The sequence below is a fragment of the Rhinoraja longicauda genome, chromosome 11 (genome assembly GCF_053455715.1).
Source record: "Rhinoraja longicauda isolate Sanriku21f chromosome 11, sRhiLon1.1, whole genome shotgun sequence".
NCBI lineage: Eukaryota > Metazoa > Chordata > Chondrichthyes > Rajiformes > Arhynchobatidae > Rhinoraja > Rhinoraja longicauda.
In genome coordinates, this window is record NC_135963.1 from 46,202,874 (window position 1) to 46,219,691 (window position 16,818).

The following is a 16,818-nucleotide window of genomic DNA, read 5'->3' on the forward strand; positions in this document are numbered from 1 at the left end:
AGTGTTCAATGAAGAGAGCTGACTGCTGTGGAATTGTATGTATTAAAACTGTAAATGGTTAGGAGAAAGTAAGTTTGCTTTTATTCAAACTTCTTGCTAGCCAACAATATTGCCTTTAGGTTTCTTTTAGCACAGCAACAAAATATTTTCTATCTATAAATTAAAATAAAACAATTTTACTTGTGTTCAACTGATATTTCATGGCAATATGATTAAGAAATGTAATTCATGATAAAAACAATCATTTTCTTAACATGGATATCCTTCCATTTTACAGTTCATCAGCAAAATCAAGTGGAAAAGTTGCATTATTAAAAAGTAACAAATTAAATATATTATTAGGGCTAGATATTTGTTGTTCTGTAATCTTAATTCTACATTAGCATAATGCATGCAGTATTTAACCAAAATTTCCATTCATTCAAAAGACAAGTTCCAAATGTTGATAACTAACTGTAAAGAAAACAGCTCGTAGGTTTATTTACTGAAAATAATAGAGCTGGTCCTAGAAGAGGAATTTGGTCACCCTTCGGTACAATGCACGTAATGTTATTTGAGAATTGTCATACCTTTTGGACCTAGATGGTTCCACATCATATTGTTTCCAGTAGCTGAAAGTATATCTGATTTTGTTAATGGAATCTTCTAGATGGTAATGCTTAGATTGTTAAACAGAATTCAATGTAGGTGGAGGTATATCCATGGATGTTGCTGATTCATTTGATCATGGTCATTCACTGTGTGTTGGTTGTCTTTCTGATTGTGTGTGGACGTCTACACAGTACACAAATCTAACAAATTAAGAATTACATCTGGTGTAAATTTCATTTCTGGCCACTGTAATTTGTGGCTACAGGACAAAGTCTAGAAAGTTGTGAGCTCGTTGTGTGCATCAAAGTGCGATGACCAAACCATTATTTTATTCTGTTGAAATTGTGACTGGATACATTATAGAGTTGTACTTAAAGGCGAGATGCATTTAACTTTTGGTGGCACAACAATACTTAGTTACTGTGTAGGAAGGAACTGCAGATGCTGTTTAAACCAAAGATAGATGTGTAGGAAAGATAATGTAAGAAAATAACTGCAGATGCTGGTACAAATCGAAGGTATTTATTTCACAAAATGCTGGAGTAACTCAGCAGGTCTGGCAGCATCTCAGGAGAGAAGGAATAGGTGACGTTTTGGGTCGAGACTCTTCTTCAGACTTTTCTCCAGCATTTTGTGAAATAGATGTGTAGGAAGTAACTGCAGTCTGAGGAAGGGTCTCGACCCAAAACGTCACATTCCTTTTCACCGGAGATGCTGCCTGACCCGCTGAGTTTCTTCAGCTTTTTGTGTCAATACTTAGTTACTATTTGTCTTTTTAATCATTTATAATGAAGTGACTAAAAGATAAATCTTGCATAGTGATATCTATTTGTGTACGTTCCCTCATGTTTTATGCCTATTAATAACGTCAAAAGACAGATTATGAATGTATCTGAGAGTATAGAATCTTAATAAAAATAAAGTAGGTAGAATGTATTAAAAGATAAACTTCCATGCAGGTTGGCTGACAAGTGCGGTATCTGACAATTTTTTAAATTCTGTTCCATGATAATCAGTGTTCTCGCTTATCATGATTCATAATTGGGTTTCAACAGTCCATGGTGTGATGTGACAAGACAATGCACATGAAGCTAGTCCAGTATTCACAATGACATGTTTATAAAAATAACTTTCATTAAAACTAAGTTTTCACTGTACCCGAAGGAGCTCATGAGACAATGTCTTGGTTAGGACGCTTATTCTGAAGTGGCAAGGTGGAGGGAGATTCCTATTCTTTTCTGAGGTTCATAATTTGTATTCAAAAATTAATTGGATGTAGTGTTGTGCAATGGTTTTTAATGATTTGTGCTCTTCATGGAGTTTTATGCTCTACAAATCAAACTAACTATTTTCCTTTGGTTATCAAATCCTTAAGTTTGTTCTTTAAATGGGTTATAATAAAAGTATTTTTTTAGTTGTAATTACTGTAAGATTTGTTGTCCATATGTCACTTGATTAATTACAGTCTTAAAATTGTACATTTTTTATGTCACCTTTTCGCTCCTTAAAACATTTGATCTTTGAGTGTGAAACGTCAGCTGCTTGTGAGTTGTTGAATCAGGTGACGTGGCAGTTCTTTCTCACATTTGAAGGCTGGTGCTGCACCTTTGTAGTTAAATAAATTCGGAAATGTAGTGCAATAAGAAATGGTAAAAGGTTACACATGTTTTCTCTCACTGCAGATTACCAATTTTCAAAATTTGAAGAGAATTTTGTTAGATGTTTCAAGACATTAAATAGATAGAAATATATAAATTTGTTACTAAACAAAGTATAAGAACTATATTCAGTAAATACTATTTTTTGTGTGAATAAAGTTTAATCTTTTGATATATTCAGCAGAGCTGATACTTCCTTAGAAATTGAAAAAAAAAGTTTTCCCAGAAAAATGAAAGCTTTTTAAAACCATTTTGATTGCCGAAGAGGTTCTGTTTTGAACTGAGTGGGAGGGAGGCTTTGTGAAATAATTTCTTGACTTCCCATGGATCTATCTGCCCCAGGTTACAACAAGAGTTAAATGTGTATAATTTGGCTACTGCACTGTTCCCATTGTTCTTTTATACAGTGCATTCAGAAAGTATTCAGACCCCTTCACTTTTTCCACATTTTGTTATGTTACAACCTTATTTTAAAATGGATTAAATTCATTTTTTAATCATCAATCTACACACAATACCCCTTAATAAAAAAGCGAAAACAGGTGTTTAGAAATTTTTGAAAAGTAATTAAAAAAAAATAACTGAAATATCATATTTACATAAGTATTCAGACCCTTTGCTATGACACTCAAAATTGAGCTTAGGTTCATCCTGTTTCCATTGATTATCCTTGAGATGTTTCTATAACTTGATTGGAGTTAACCAGTGTTAAATTAAATTGATTGGACATGATTTGAAAAGGCACATACCTGTTTATATAAGGTCCCACAGTTGACAGTGCATGTCAGAGCAAAAACCAAGCCATGAAGACGAAGGAATTGACTGTAGACCTCCGAGACAGGATTGTGTCGAGACACAGACCTGGGGAAGGGTATAAAACAATTTCTGCAGCATTGCAGGTCTCAAAGAGCACAGTGGCCTCCGTCATTCTTAAATGGAAGAACTTTGGAGCCACCAGAACCGCCCGGCCAAACTGAGCAATTGGGGGAGAAGGGCCTTGGTCAGGGAGGTGACCAAGAACCCGATGGTCACTCTGACAGAGCTCCAGAGTTCCTCTGTGAAGATGGGAGAACCTTCCAGAAGGACAACTATATCTGCAGCACTCCACCAATCAGGCCTTTATGGTAGAGTGGCCAGATAGAAGCCACACCTCAGTAAAAGTCACATGACAGCTCACTTGGAGGTTGTTAAAAGGCACCTAAAGGACTCTCAGACCATGAGATACAAGATTCTCTGGTCTGATGAAACCAAGATTGAACTCTTTGGCCTGAATGCCAAACGTCACGTCTCATCACCTGGCCAATACCATACCTACGGTGAAGCATGGTGGTGGCAGCATCATGCTGTGGGGATGTTTTCCAGTGGCAGGAGCTGGGAGACTAGTCAGGATCGAGGGAAAGATGAACGGAGCAAAGTACAGAGAGATCCTTGATGCAAACCTGCTTCAGAGCGTTCTGGACCTCAGACTGGGGCGGAGGTTCACCATCCAACAGGTCAACGACCCTAAGCGCACAGCCAAAACAATGCAGGAGTGGCTTTGTGACAAGTCTGTGAATGTCCTTGAGTGGCCTAGCCAGAGCCCGGACCTGAACCTGATCGAACCTCTCTGGAGGGACCTGAAAATAGCTGTGCATCGACACTCCCCATCCAACCTGACAGAGCTTGAGAGGATCTGCAGAGAAGAATGGGAGAAATTACCCAAATACAGGTGTGCCAAGCTTGTAGCGTCATACCCAAGAAGATTTGAGGCTGTAATCGCTGCCAAAGGTGTCTCAACAAAGTACTGAATAAAGGGTCTGAATACTTATGTAAACGTGATATTTCAGTTATTTCTTTTCAATTACTTTGCAAACATTTCTAAACACCTGTTTTCACATTTTTATTATGGGGTATTGTGTGTAGATAGATGATAAAAAAAAAGAATTTAATCCATTTTAAAATAAGGTTGTAACGTAACAAAATGTGGAAAAGGTGAAGGGGTCTGAATACTTTCTGAATGCACTGTATTTGTGTGATTCATCCATGCAAAAAATCATTTTGCAATTCTAATATAAGGACTGCCCTGAAGACTTGGAAGATTTAGTGAAGAATATTAAAAATTTGTCTGAAGTATGGTGTTGAATGGGGAATGGTGTTGAAAGAACCTTAAGTATTGACAAAAATCTGAAAGCAAAACTTTTAATATTTCAGGTACTGAAATGAGAAATTAAAAACAGTAAATGCTAGAAATTTCTTGCATACTACATAGAAAACAATTGTTAATATTTAAATTGGGTGATCAGTTGTGAAATGTCAGGTATTTCTTGCTACACAAATGCTGCCTTGCAGCATTTACACAAGTCAATTTCTATAAGAAATCTTATTAGTTTGAGTCAAGAATTTCTTATGATAAGAGAACATTATTGATCATACTGCTCTGCTGGTCTGCAGGTAGAGTTAAACATCATTGAGAAGCTAACAAAGCTGGTGCCCTGTGATCATGAGGATCTTCTGAATATTACCTTGCGCTTGCTGCTGAATCTTTCCTTCGACACTGGGCTTCGGAACAAGATGGTCCAAGTGGGCCTACTCCCAAAACTGACTGCACTGATAGGTAATGCTAAGTAGCAAACCATTGTTTCTTAATCTAAAGTTTGCACTGCTATGTAACATGGAGCGTATGAAAGGCAATCTGAGTAACCCCTCTTGATTGTAATTTGGTAATACTAGAATCCTGCATTTCTGAAATGAATCTCAATGAAAGTGCAAACATTGTTATTGTTTCCAATCAGCTAAATACTCGCTAAGTAGTTTAAAAATGATGGAGGGGAAGATTGTTGTAAAATGTAAGTGCCATAACAGTTATAAGAAAAGCACATACAAATGTTTGAAGCAGAAAATACTAGAAGTACTCATTTAGTCAGGCAGTATCTTTGGAGAGAAAAACAGTGTGGGGTTTCACGTTGATGATTTATTAGTAATGAGGAACGTTTGAAAATGTGCATGCTTTAATTTGCAGAGAATGGGAGGGGGTGGGGGGAGAGTACTTGTTGGGCAATGTATAAAAGGTGTGCAGACCTAGAAATTTAGTGTGAAGTGATAGTACTGGTTAAGAGAGGGTTAAGAGAGGGTGGTGAAGGCTTGCTAATCAGAGATGATCTGCGTCAGAGTGATGTAAATTGGAGAGGAACGAATAGAGAACAGGAAAAAGAAAGGAAAATAAAAACAGCACTGAAACAGTAAATGCTGGAGAATCAAAATACTGGAATTCTGAAATAAAACAGCAATTATGGAAATTCTCGGCAGGTTAACATAGCATCCATAGAGAGGGACAGAGATACTCTTAATTGGTTAGTTCTGGTTCAATCTGGGGAGGCCTGTTGTTTGAAACAACTAAATATAATTCAATATCGTGAGGACTGTTTTGTGCAAATCTGATTTTGTGTAAACTTGTGTTGGGTTTTGTTGGAATGGTAACAGGCTAAAGACAGAGTCATATCTATCCTTGAATGTTTTCTTAATTTTTGAAGTACTTTAATCAATTTCCCTTCTAATATAATGTTCTAAGAGGAATATAAGCTAATATCAATGACCCTGAAATTGATGCATGAACCCCTACCTGACCGATAAGTGGAAGTACAAAGGTACATATCAAGCCAATCAGTTCAAACTACCAAGTTGATTATCTTCTGTGATAAGTTTCTATCATACCTGCTCTTTTCCCTTTCATTTACTTGTTATTTGTAGTTAACCAGTCTGATCACGACTATTGATTAATCATTGGTACAACGCATCCTTACGATGACTCTGCAACTACATTTCTTTCTGAATCACATAAATTTAATCTGTGGTCGCCACATCCTCATCCCCTCAAATACTGAGTAGTCTGTTTCTGCCTCATAGATTCGTTATTAGCTCCATTTTTAATACTGGTAAACCAAGATTCTTCTTGCCAGGAGTGGCAAGAACTATTTCTTATATCTCTTGAACTATTTAACCTGGAGGATTTAGCAAATTTGATCACTGGAGGTATTTGAAAAAAGGGGTAAAAACAAAAAGGGAAATTGAATTGTGGGCAGTTGGGAACCGGCAGATAACAAGAATTGAGGCTTGGACAGATAAGCATTGATAGGCAGGGCAGGCTTGAGGGGCAAGGTGGCCTACTTCTCCCCTTGTATTTGTATGTTACCAATTATTTACAATTTGTTCTCAATCGTAGGTGTTGCTCTCGTTGTCCTAACTAATCCATATATCCAAGTACTTTAACTCTTCCACAACACCAAGCCATCTTTTATGGAAAGTATGATTACAGAAAGTAATTGTGGAACTTATGGATGTCATAATTCACTTGCACAAAGTTCTTGTCCTACTTAATGTGTTCTATCTAATTATCCTGCCCATTTCTACTGTTCCACTTAATCCTTTCTAGTACACTTATAGATTTTCTTAAAATGTATGTATGCATTCTTTCTATTTAACAACAATAAGTGTGAGGTTATCCACTTTGGTGGTAAGAATAGGAAGGCAGAGTATTATCTGAATGGTGTCAAGTTAGGAACAGGGGACGTACAACGAGATCTGGGTGTCCTAGTGCACCAGTCACTGAAAGGAAGCATGCAGGTACAGCAGGCAGTGAAGAAAGTCAATGGAATGTTGGCCTTCATAACAAGAGGAGTTGAGTATAGGAGCAAAGAGGTCCTTCTGCAGTTGTACAGGGCCCTAGTGAGACCGTACCTGGAGTACTGTGTGCAGTTTTGGTCTCCAAATTTGAGGAAGGATATTCTTGCTATTGAGGGCGTGCAGCATAGGTTTACTAGGTTAATTCCCGGAATGGCGGGACTATCATATGTTGAAAGACTGGAGCGACTAGGCTTGTATACACTGGAATTTAGAAGGATCTTATCGAAACGTATAAGATTATTAAGGGGTTAGACACGTTAGAGGCAGGAAACATGTTCCCAATGTTGGGGAAGTCCAGAACAAGGGGCCACAGTTTAAGAATAAGGGGTAGGCCATTTAGAACTGGGATGAGGAAAAACATTTTCAGTCAGAGATTTGTGAATCTGTGGAATTCTCTGTCTCAGAAGGTAGTGGAGGCCAATTCTCTGAATGCATTCAAGAGATAGCTAGATAGAGCTCTTAAGGATAGCGGAGTCAGGGGGTATGGGGAGAAGGCAGGAACGGGGTACTGATTGAGAATGATCAGCCATGATCACATTGAATGGTGGTGCTGGCTCGAAGGGCCGAATGGCCTCCTCCTGCACCTATTGTCTATTGCCTATTGTCAGTTACATCATCAAGGAATTCTACGAGATTAATCATACTTTATTAGCTATTGTTGTTTTCACTTTTTATGTACCAGTAATTTCATTAATGTATAATTTCCTTTACCAATATCTTTGAATGATTGGGGGAATTGAGTGCTATGGGGATCAGGCACAGTGGTTGAAGCCTAGCTGGAACAGTTATGGTCATACTACTATCAGCAAATGTAGCAGTCACTAGAGTCCTAGCTGCAGTGGGTTGCAGTATTGTTGTATGAGGTGATAAATGCCATGCACTACTTTGTACAAATACGTAACTATGGGCCAGTACACCCTGTTGGGATGGTAAGGATGTGAGCTCAGCTCTGTTTATGTTCCTGCACCTGCGCCTCCATGTCATCTTTCCACTATTTGATGTTGCTGTTCTAGCCACAGTTGAGTAGTTAAATGATTCCCATTTTCTGACAGCTTCTCCTCTTGATTCCTGCACGCCCACTCCACCCACAATCTCCAGCTGCTGCTTTCTCACTCTCTGAGTGTTGACCACTGTGATTCCCCTACTCAGAGGGTTCCTTCCCAATTGCTAATTGCCCTCCTCTTGCCTAGCCCAATCTCAACAGCCACATCATGGTCCAGATCCTCGTGGCCTCTTCTATTTGCTCTCCTGTGCTGCATGATGTTGGCAGCTTGTGTTCTCTTGCTGGGTCCCAATGTGGAATAATGTCCCAGAGGAAAGAGACAGGTTCACCATGAAGGAGGATTATATAGAAACATAGAAACATAGAAAATAGGTGCAGGAGTAGGCCATTCGGCCCTTTGAGCCTGCACCGCCATTCAATATGATCATGGCTGATCATCCAACTCAGTATCCCGTACCTGCCTTCTCTCCATACCCCCTGATCCCTTTAGCCACAAGGGCCACATCTAACTCCCTCTTAAATATAGCCAATGAACTGGCCTCAACTACCTTCTGTGGCAGAGAATTCCACAGATTTACCACTCTGTGTGAAAAAAAACTTTCTCATCTCGGTCCTAAAAGACTTCCCCCTTATCCTTAAACTGTGACCCCTTGTTCTGGACTTCCCCAACATCGGGAACAATCTTCCTGCATCTAGCCTGTCCAACCCCTTAAGAATTTTGTAAGTTTCTATAAGATCCCCCCTCAATCTTCTAAATTCCAGCGAGTACAAGCCGAGTCTATCCAGTCTTTCTTCATATGAAAGTCCTGCCATCCCAGGAATCAATCTGGTGAACCTTCTCTGTACTCCCTCTATGGCAAGAATGTCTTTCCTCAGATTAGGAGACCAAAACTGTACGCAATACTCCAGGTGTGGTCTCACCAATGCCCTGTACAACTGCAGCAGAACCTCCCTGCTCCTATACTCAAATCCCCTCGCTATGAATGCCAACATACCATTCGCTTTCTTCACTGCCTGCTGCACCTGCATGCCTACTTTCAATGACTGGTGCACCACGACACCCAGGTCTTGCTGCATCTCCCCTTCTCCTAATCGGCCACCATTCAGATAATAGTCTGCTTTCCTGTTCTTGCCACCAAAGTGGATAACCTCACATTTATTCACATTATACTGCATCTGCCATGCATTTGCCCACTCACCTAACCTATCTAAGTATCTTACTTAGCTACCATTTGCACCAAAGGATTAATGTTGAATGGTACTTGATGGTTGCCATGGGCATGGTGGCTAAGAGCCTGTTTCTGTGCTGTAAAACTATGATGCTCTATCAATAATGTGATATTAGGATAAGTTCAAATGTGATTAAATTTTCTACAACTCTCTTTGCTATTTGGTTACTTATTTAAACCTTACCTGTTTCTGCGGGAAGCTAACTTGAAGTCTGCTCAAAAGTCAAAATAGTCTAGAATTGTCCATTGACATTGGTGAACACAGTGGTGACATTAAATATGCCTGCAGGACTCCAGTTATCACTTTTGGAAAAAGATTCAACAGTGACCCCTGGTGGCAAATATTTTGGCACAGCACTATTTCTATGGCTATTACCTCAATTGCTTGAGAACAGCTGCTGAGATTTGTGCAATACATTAATTGGTTAGTAGTTTAGCGCATCATAGCTACAAGCCCAGCTATTAATATCAATTTTGGCACAACACTATAGCTAAAAATATAACCCTCTCCGTGATGTCATTTTGAACCTTTTCCGACATAGGTGTAGCTATATTGTGGGTGCTACTATTTGTTGTAGCTCTAGATATACGCAAGCTGTATTTTCAAACGCATTTGATATTCAATTATAAAATCGGGCCTCATGTTAGAAAACAATGACTCATTTATTGCAGTTAATCTGTTTGTAATACAATAACCATTTACTCCACCTCATTTTAATTCTCGGCAGAAGATTATTTTTTTCTAGTCTCAAATTTAAACCTCTACTTGGCACAATCATAGTCATTGCTTCTGAATAGCTAGAATTTCTTTTTGATTATAATATTTAAACTTTAGTCTAATCTACCTATCATTATGGACACTATGATTTTGAAAATGTTTTGACTTGCGATGTTAATATTTTTCAAGAGTATTTTTTGAAGCCTGGTGCATAATGAGAAAACATGTCTAATTGGATTTCACAATTATTCTGCCCAATCTCCAAGTACTTGAGGAAGAACAGAAACTTTCCACAATTAGAGAAAGAGAGATCAGTTCTTATTTTCAGTCATCAAACAATCCTGTTAATCTCAAAGCTCCATAAATGCAAATAAATCAAAATCTTACGAGGATATATTGCTACTGTCTAAGCCACTCTCACCTAGAAGTCACTTTACTTTTTGTTTTCTGGAATGTTGAAATTCAGTTCTCCATTCTCTCTTACAAATCCATCCATAGCCTTGTTCTATCTATCTCTTCTACTTTCTACTTAACATGTTCTGTTTTTGGACATCTCTTTGCCTTGCACAAGTTGCCCGGAGAATTCCCTTCTTCCTTCAGTTCCCTTTTGGTAACTGAATCTTTACTTATCCCTGGAGATCCTTATTTCAGGGTTTAAAGATATTCTCAAAAAGCACGACTTTGATGCTTTTGTTGCTCATCACATAAACACTCAGTTGTAGGCTCCAGTTTCCCTTTTTGTGGGATGATTTTTGTTAAGGTGGTACATGAATGAAATGTGCTAACAGGGTTTGTACATTTATTTCTCTGATGTCCTTTAGCCATTGAAATAATCCTATCTATTTTATGGAACTGTATCTCTCAAAATTATAGAAAAATGGGCTGTTGCTTATATACCTCTGTTTTGTACTCAATTAATGCCTTAGTGGAGAAATACTCATCCAATGCTATTTTTTTTCTCCTCTGAAAGAAAAATGTTTAGGTAGCATTTTGCTGTATATCATAATTGTTGTATCTTTCAAATCGCACCTTTCTGTCAATTTAATTTCTAGATTTCATATCCCAGGACTCGGGAGAAGTGTTATCGTGCATCTTTCTAAATTTTTTGATTCTGAGAATGGAGGCAACTTTTAAATATGTCACCAGTTAGCTGACATTCAAGTACAGAGCCACAATCATTTACTTCATCTGACTTGCCAGGTGCAATTGGACATAGAATCCCAGCTGGCATTGGTCGCTTTTTCCAGATCATGGTACTGCATGACTGGAATATAAATATTTGCAAAGCTGCAACTCAGTTTACAGGCTCTGAATTTGTTTTATTAAAATTATCTAAATTACATTAAATACTGAATTTAACAAATTTGATGGGCTATCAATCTGCATCGTTGACGATGAGTTAATTATTTAATTAAAGAATTAATATATTTACAGCTAATTGGTTCCTGTTTTTCCTTATTTATTATTACCTACATGTCAATTGTTTTGTACTAACCCTGTAAAGTTGTCTTGGCACTTTTTTACTCCTTTGGGGTTAGTCCCAAAAATTCTCACTCCAGCTTCAAAAAGGCGCAGCCTTTTATGTAGGTGCTGGGCACCCCCTGTTTTAAATAAGGTTTTTATGTTTTATTAGGTAGTAGTTGTCTGCATTGTGAGCAAACATACATCAGGAATGCCTAGGAAACATTTATCGTTACTACTACTACTGCTCATTTCCAAGGGTTATTTTACATGGAAACTTCACGTAAAATACCAAACATGCTTACAAATTTAAACTTTTTTCGACTGAGCAGCCACAAATGAAAAGAGATCACGTTACCCACTACTTAAATATCCTTTGATCTAAAAATGAGAACCTTCAGCCACGCTTTCCTATTTGTGTTTCATGCTATTTTGTGCTTTTTGTGTCTGACATATCTATTTTTCCACAACACTGTTTATTGCTTTGTGTTTATCCAAGAAGTGTATTGTACTTTCATCAGCCATGTCATGACTTTTTAAACAGAAGTATTAATATGAAACAATTGCAATTGACCAAGAATATGTGCACAGTCCAATGACAATTTTAATCATCAGTTCATATTGCTTGGTCGCAACATTGCTGCTCTTTATACAGCTCATTCCTGTTTCTTGCTTTCAGAGTATTTAACAAGATGACCCTTCTTTCAAAGGATATTCATCTTCACCTTTTTGAGCTGGTGGTCACATTGTTGTATTTGCGCATTATTTGAGGAGATGCTAATTAATTGCACTTATTTGAAAGCCAGTTTTTGTTTCATGATGACAAATATTTCCTAATACTTGTTGATAAATTGTAAAGGCCAGGTATCCTGAAGAGAAATTGTAAGGATGTTTAATTTTAGTGAATATACAGCTCTCGTGGATTGCAACCCTTCACGTGTCTCTAACCTGGTGCCTAATAAGGCAAAGGCAAAAAGTGGCTCTTTAAGATGGTCTCGGCAGAAAGCCATTGTTTACGTCATTGCAAAATTGCGACCAATACCTGTAAGTACATGGTATTGAGCTTTTTTGATTTACGTCAAATTTCTTTTAAATTTGATTCCCTTTGGCAGGAATATATACTGGTTTTCAAAGTTCAGGTGGGTAATACAGAGAGCAGCCAAACGGAGTATGTTTTCTTACCCTGTTATGAAATGACAGACATGATACTCATATCAAACCCTGGACCATAGCCTATCTAATCCACCAGAGGAAGGGTTAGCAAGATGCTGGTGGAGGAATAAACCAGTTGCTTCTATTTACAAAATATGTACCTTTTCTATATTTGTGTTCCTTAAGAATTAATATAACCTGTTATAATGTTATTTGTGTGATATTTTATTTGTCTGCTTTAGTTAACATAACTGTTGCCAAAATCTATGTATTCAATTTAACCAACTCATCAGACTTTGGGGGACAATTAATCTTGCAGATTATTATAAAAGAGGCCCATATTGCTACTGTAGTTCTTCTTTAGATTTAATAGACCATTGCTTGTTATTTTTAGGGGCAATCTTTTACTATTCAGCTTTTAAACAATCATACATTTTTTCTACAAATGAAATGAGGTAATAGCAGGGGTCAGATGTGGCAAAAACCCTAACTAAAACCATCTGCCACAGCCAGTGGGGGTGCATTAAAGTTGTATCAGGATTGCTTGAAGTTATTGATGGCAGTAAAATTTATGCTTCCTCCTGTTTTCTCAATTAAGTGGAGATGCTATTTTTTTCTCCTGGTGTTGGACAAAACACACATGGTTTTAATAGACCATGTGCAAATATCGCCTGAGTTTCTGTCTCTTGTGCAGACTTCCTAAAAAGGATAAAGTTTACCAATAGGTTGTTAAACCTGAAGTGTGCATTACTCACGGAATCCTGTAAACCTAGTATCACTTATCAAAGATCTGCATAATCAAGTAAATTTCATAGTCTTTCACCATTGAAATGGGTGCACCTGAAGAGAATTGAATGCCTTGACATGTCATTTTATTAAGCATTTATTTAAAGAAAGCACTCTATAATATTTTAAATGCATGTTATATTGATACCTGAGCAAAAAACGAACTGCTAGAGTAACTCAGCAGGCCAGGCAGCATCTGTGGGGGGTGGGGTGGTGGTGGGGGGGGGGGGGGGGGGGATGAACAGACAATGTTTGGGTAAGGACCAGACTGATGGAAGAAAGGGGAGATAGCTGATAGAAAAAAGTGAGAGGAAGGGGGTAGGGCAAGAGTTGGCAAGTGATGGGTACATCCAGGTAAGGTGGAGCTGATTGGGGAATGAGTTAGATAGGGAGTGAGAAGGATGGAGACTTCAGCAGAGACCTCTCCCTCTCCCACTCCCCCTCCCCCTTCCCCTCCCCCTCAGGAAATATGAAATAGGGATTTTAACTAGTTTAACATATCGTTGGTAATTTAAAATATATGGGAATTACAAAATTACCCAATGAAAAGTATTCAGTAATACTGGGTACTAGAAGTCAGATGTACCCTTACAATTTGACAGATATTAAGAATCTGAAATAAAATTAGTTAATGCTGAAAATATTCATCAGGCAATGTGGGAAGAGAAACAGTGTTTACATTATATATCAACATTTCACTAGAACTAGGAAAGAAAGAAAGTTGGTTGATAAAATGCAAAAAATGACCTGGAATGGATGAATAGGGCAAAGGAAATATTTCTGATATGACGAGATCAGGGTATCTAATGTAGATAGAAAAACGGAGGCACTGCTCCCTACGAGTGGCCCACAGCAGAACTGGCCAATTCTGATAGAAAAAGAGAAAGCAAGTTACCTAGAGTTGTAGAATTGTAGACTGCAACGTGCCCAGCCAGGAGATGAGACACTAGTATCTCTAGCTGTTGCATGGAAAAAGTATATTACGAAACAAGTAAGAATAGTGATGGAAGAGCAAGCCGGGGAGTTTTGAAGGGCATAGTTCCTTTCTTGTTTCTGTTCTACCCAAGTAGCTTCTCCACCCCCCACCCCCACCAACCCAAGAATATTCTCTCTAAGCTCTGTAGTTATGACCCTCATCAAAAAGGCAACCTTCGCTACTCTTAAACCTGTACCACTATCATGCCTGTTTTGTCTATAATATCCTAATCCCTGAGCAAATCCATGCCCTGGGTTTGTCAATAAAAATAAATGCAGGCTAAAGAACTGTTTTTTTGCCTCTCTTTGCATGCCCCATGTTTCCTCTTTACTAAACCTACTCTTTGACTGCAGTATTTGCCCCCAACTTCTCCACTCCTGCTCTGGGAAGTGGCTAATCGAATTGAAATTCCTGTAGCACTAACAAATCTCCCTCCCACAATATTAGTTCCATTCCACTTGAGTTGCAACCCATCCTTTTTGTACAGGTCACGTTCACCCGTGAAGAGGTCCCAATGATCCATTAAACTGAATCCTGGCTCCCTGCTCCATAGACACGCATAGACACGCTCCATCCATACACACGATAGTCCATAGACTATCCTTCCACTTCTGCCTTCACTTGCACGTGGCACTGTGAGTAATCTGGTGACTACTACCCTTGAGGTCTTGGTTTTTATCTCTTTCCCAATCTATATTCTTCAAGGACTCATTCTTTTCTCTTTTCTCCATGCCATTAGTGCCAATACGCACAATGACCTCTGGCTAACCATTCCTTAAGCAAGTTCTGCAACTGATCAGAGACATCCTTGACCCTGTCACTAGGGAGGCAATACATCATTCTGGCATGGTGTCACAGACCTGGCTGCTGCTGCTAGCCTCCAAAAGTATTTTCCCCCTCCCCAACAGTATTCAAAGAGATATATCTGTTACTGAGGGGAATGGCCACAGTGGAACCCTGCACTATCTGCTTACTCCCTTTACCTTTTTGTGGTCACCCAACTACATGCTGCCTGGATCTTAGATGTGACTACCTTACTAAAACTCCGGTATATGATGCTCTCGGCATTCTGGATGATGCCAGCTGCAATCCCTTAAAGGGGTCAGTCAGGAGTTGCATGTGGGCATATTTCCCACTTGTATAATCACCAGGAACACTGTAACTCTCCCACATCCTGCAAGAGGGGCAAGCCACGAACTTAACTGCCATTGAGCCTACACTATGTCCGAAAAATAAAGTTAAGAGATTTTACCTCCTCTTACTTGTACCTCAGCTTAGAATCATTACTGAAACCCTACAAGCCAAACGCTTAGCACCCACTGTTCAAAACTATGCACTTGGAATGCAAACGCAGCGACTCTCACAATGGTTGCATCAAATTCTTCTGGTTTGTCACTTTTTCTGTTGGCTACTTTACCTGCAATAGTAACGATTTTCTCTTTTCATTTGCATAGCCTGATCTGCTGGGAATGTCTCACTTTTCTACATATTGCAACTTATCTATTCCTTTGTTTGTATTCTCTTCTCAAACTGTCCTTATTTCATAGCTCTTCTGTTCCTTTGTTCAGATTCTCTCCAACAGCCTCTGTTAATCCATTGATCAACTGACCTTGTTTACAGCTCATCCCTATAGCAATTTTGACCTTGTCCAGTCAGAGACATTTCTTGTCCATTCCTTCCTCACCTTGTCATAGAGTCATCGAGTGATACAGTGTAGAAACAGGCCTTTCGACCCAACTCGACCACACCGGCTAACAATGTCCCAGCTACAATAGTCCCACTTGCCTGCGCTTAGTCCATATCCCTCCAAACCTGTCCTATCCATGTACCTGCCTAACTGTTTCTTAAATGATGGGATAGTCCCAGCCTCAACTACCTTCTCTGGCAGCTTGTTCCATACACCCACCACCTTTTGTATGAAAAAGTTACCCCTCGGATTCCTATTAAATCTTTTTCCCTTCACCTTGAACCTATGTCCTCTGGTCCTCGATTCCCCTACTCTGGGCAAAAGACTATGCATCGACCTTATCTACTCCTCTCATGATTTTGTATACCTCTCTAAGATCTCCCCTCATCCTCCTGCGCTCCATGGAATGGAGACCCAGCCTACTCAACCTCTCCCAAGAGCTCACACCCTCTAGTCCTGGCAACATCCTTGTAAATCATTTCTAAACCCTTTCAAGCTTGACAATATCTTTCCTATAAAATGGTGCCCAGAACTGAACACAATATTCTAAATGTGGTCTCACCAACGTCTTACACAACTGTAACATGACCTCCCAGCTTCTATATTCAGTACTCTGATTGATGAAGGCCAAAGTTCCAAAAGCCTTTTTGACCATCTTGTTTACCTGCGACTCGACCTTCAAGGAACCATGCACCTGTACTCTTAGATCCCTCTGTTCTACAACACTACCCAGAGGCCTACCATTTACTGTGTAGGTCCTGCCCTTGTTCGACATCCCAAAATGCAACACCTCACACTTCTCTGTATTAAATTCCATCAAGGTTCACGAGGTTAATCCCTGGGATGGAGGGACTGTCATATGAGGAAAGATTGGAAAGACCAGGCTTGTATTCACTTG

At 39.0% G+C, this 16,818-nt stretch overlaps 1 protein-coding gene across 3 annotated transcripts in view; it reads left to right on the forward strand.

Annotated features, from left to right (window-relative positions):
• The window catches only part of kifap3a (kinesin-associated protein 3a), a 127,026-nt gene that overhangs the window by 51,547 nt on the left and 58,661 nt on the right, over positions 1 to 16,818 (forward strand). For all 3 annotated transcript variants that reach the window (XR_013547799.1, XM_078407568.1, XM_078407569.1), the window contains exon 10: positions 4,680 to 4,842. Coding sequence is in view for 2 of the 3 variants with exons in the window: in XM_078407568.1 (XP_078263694.1) it covers positions 4,680 to 4,842 (163 nt within the window). In the remaining variant the exon portion in view is untranslated. The remainder of the gene's footprint in view (positions 1 to 4,679; positions 4,843 to 16,818) is intronic.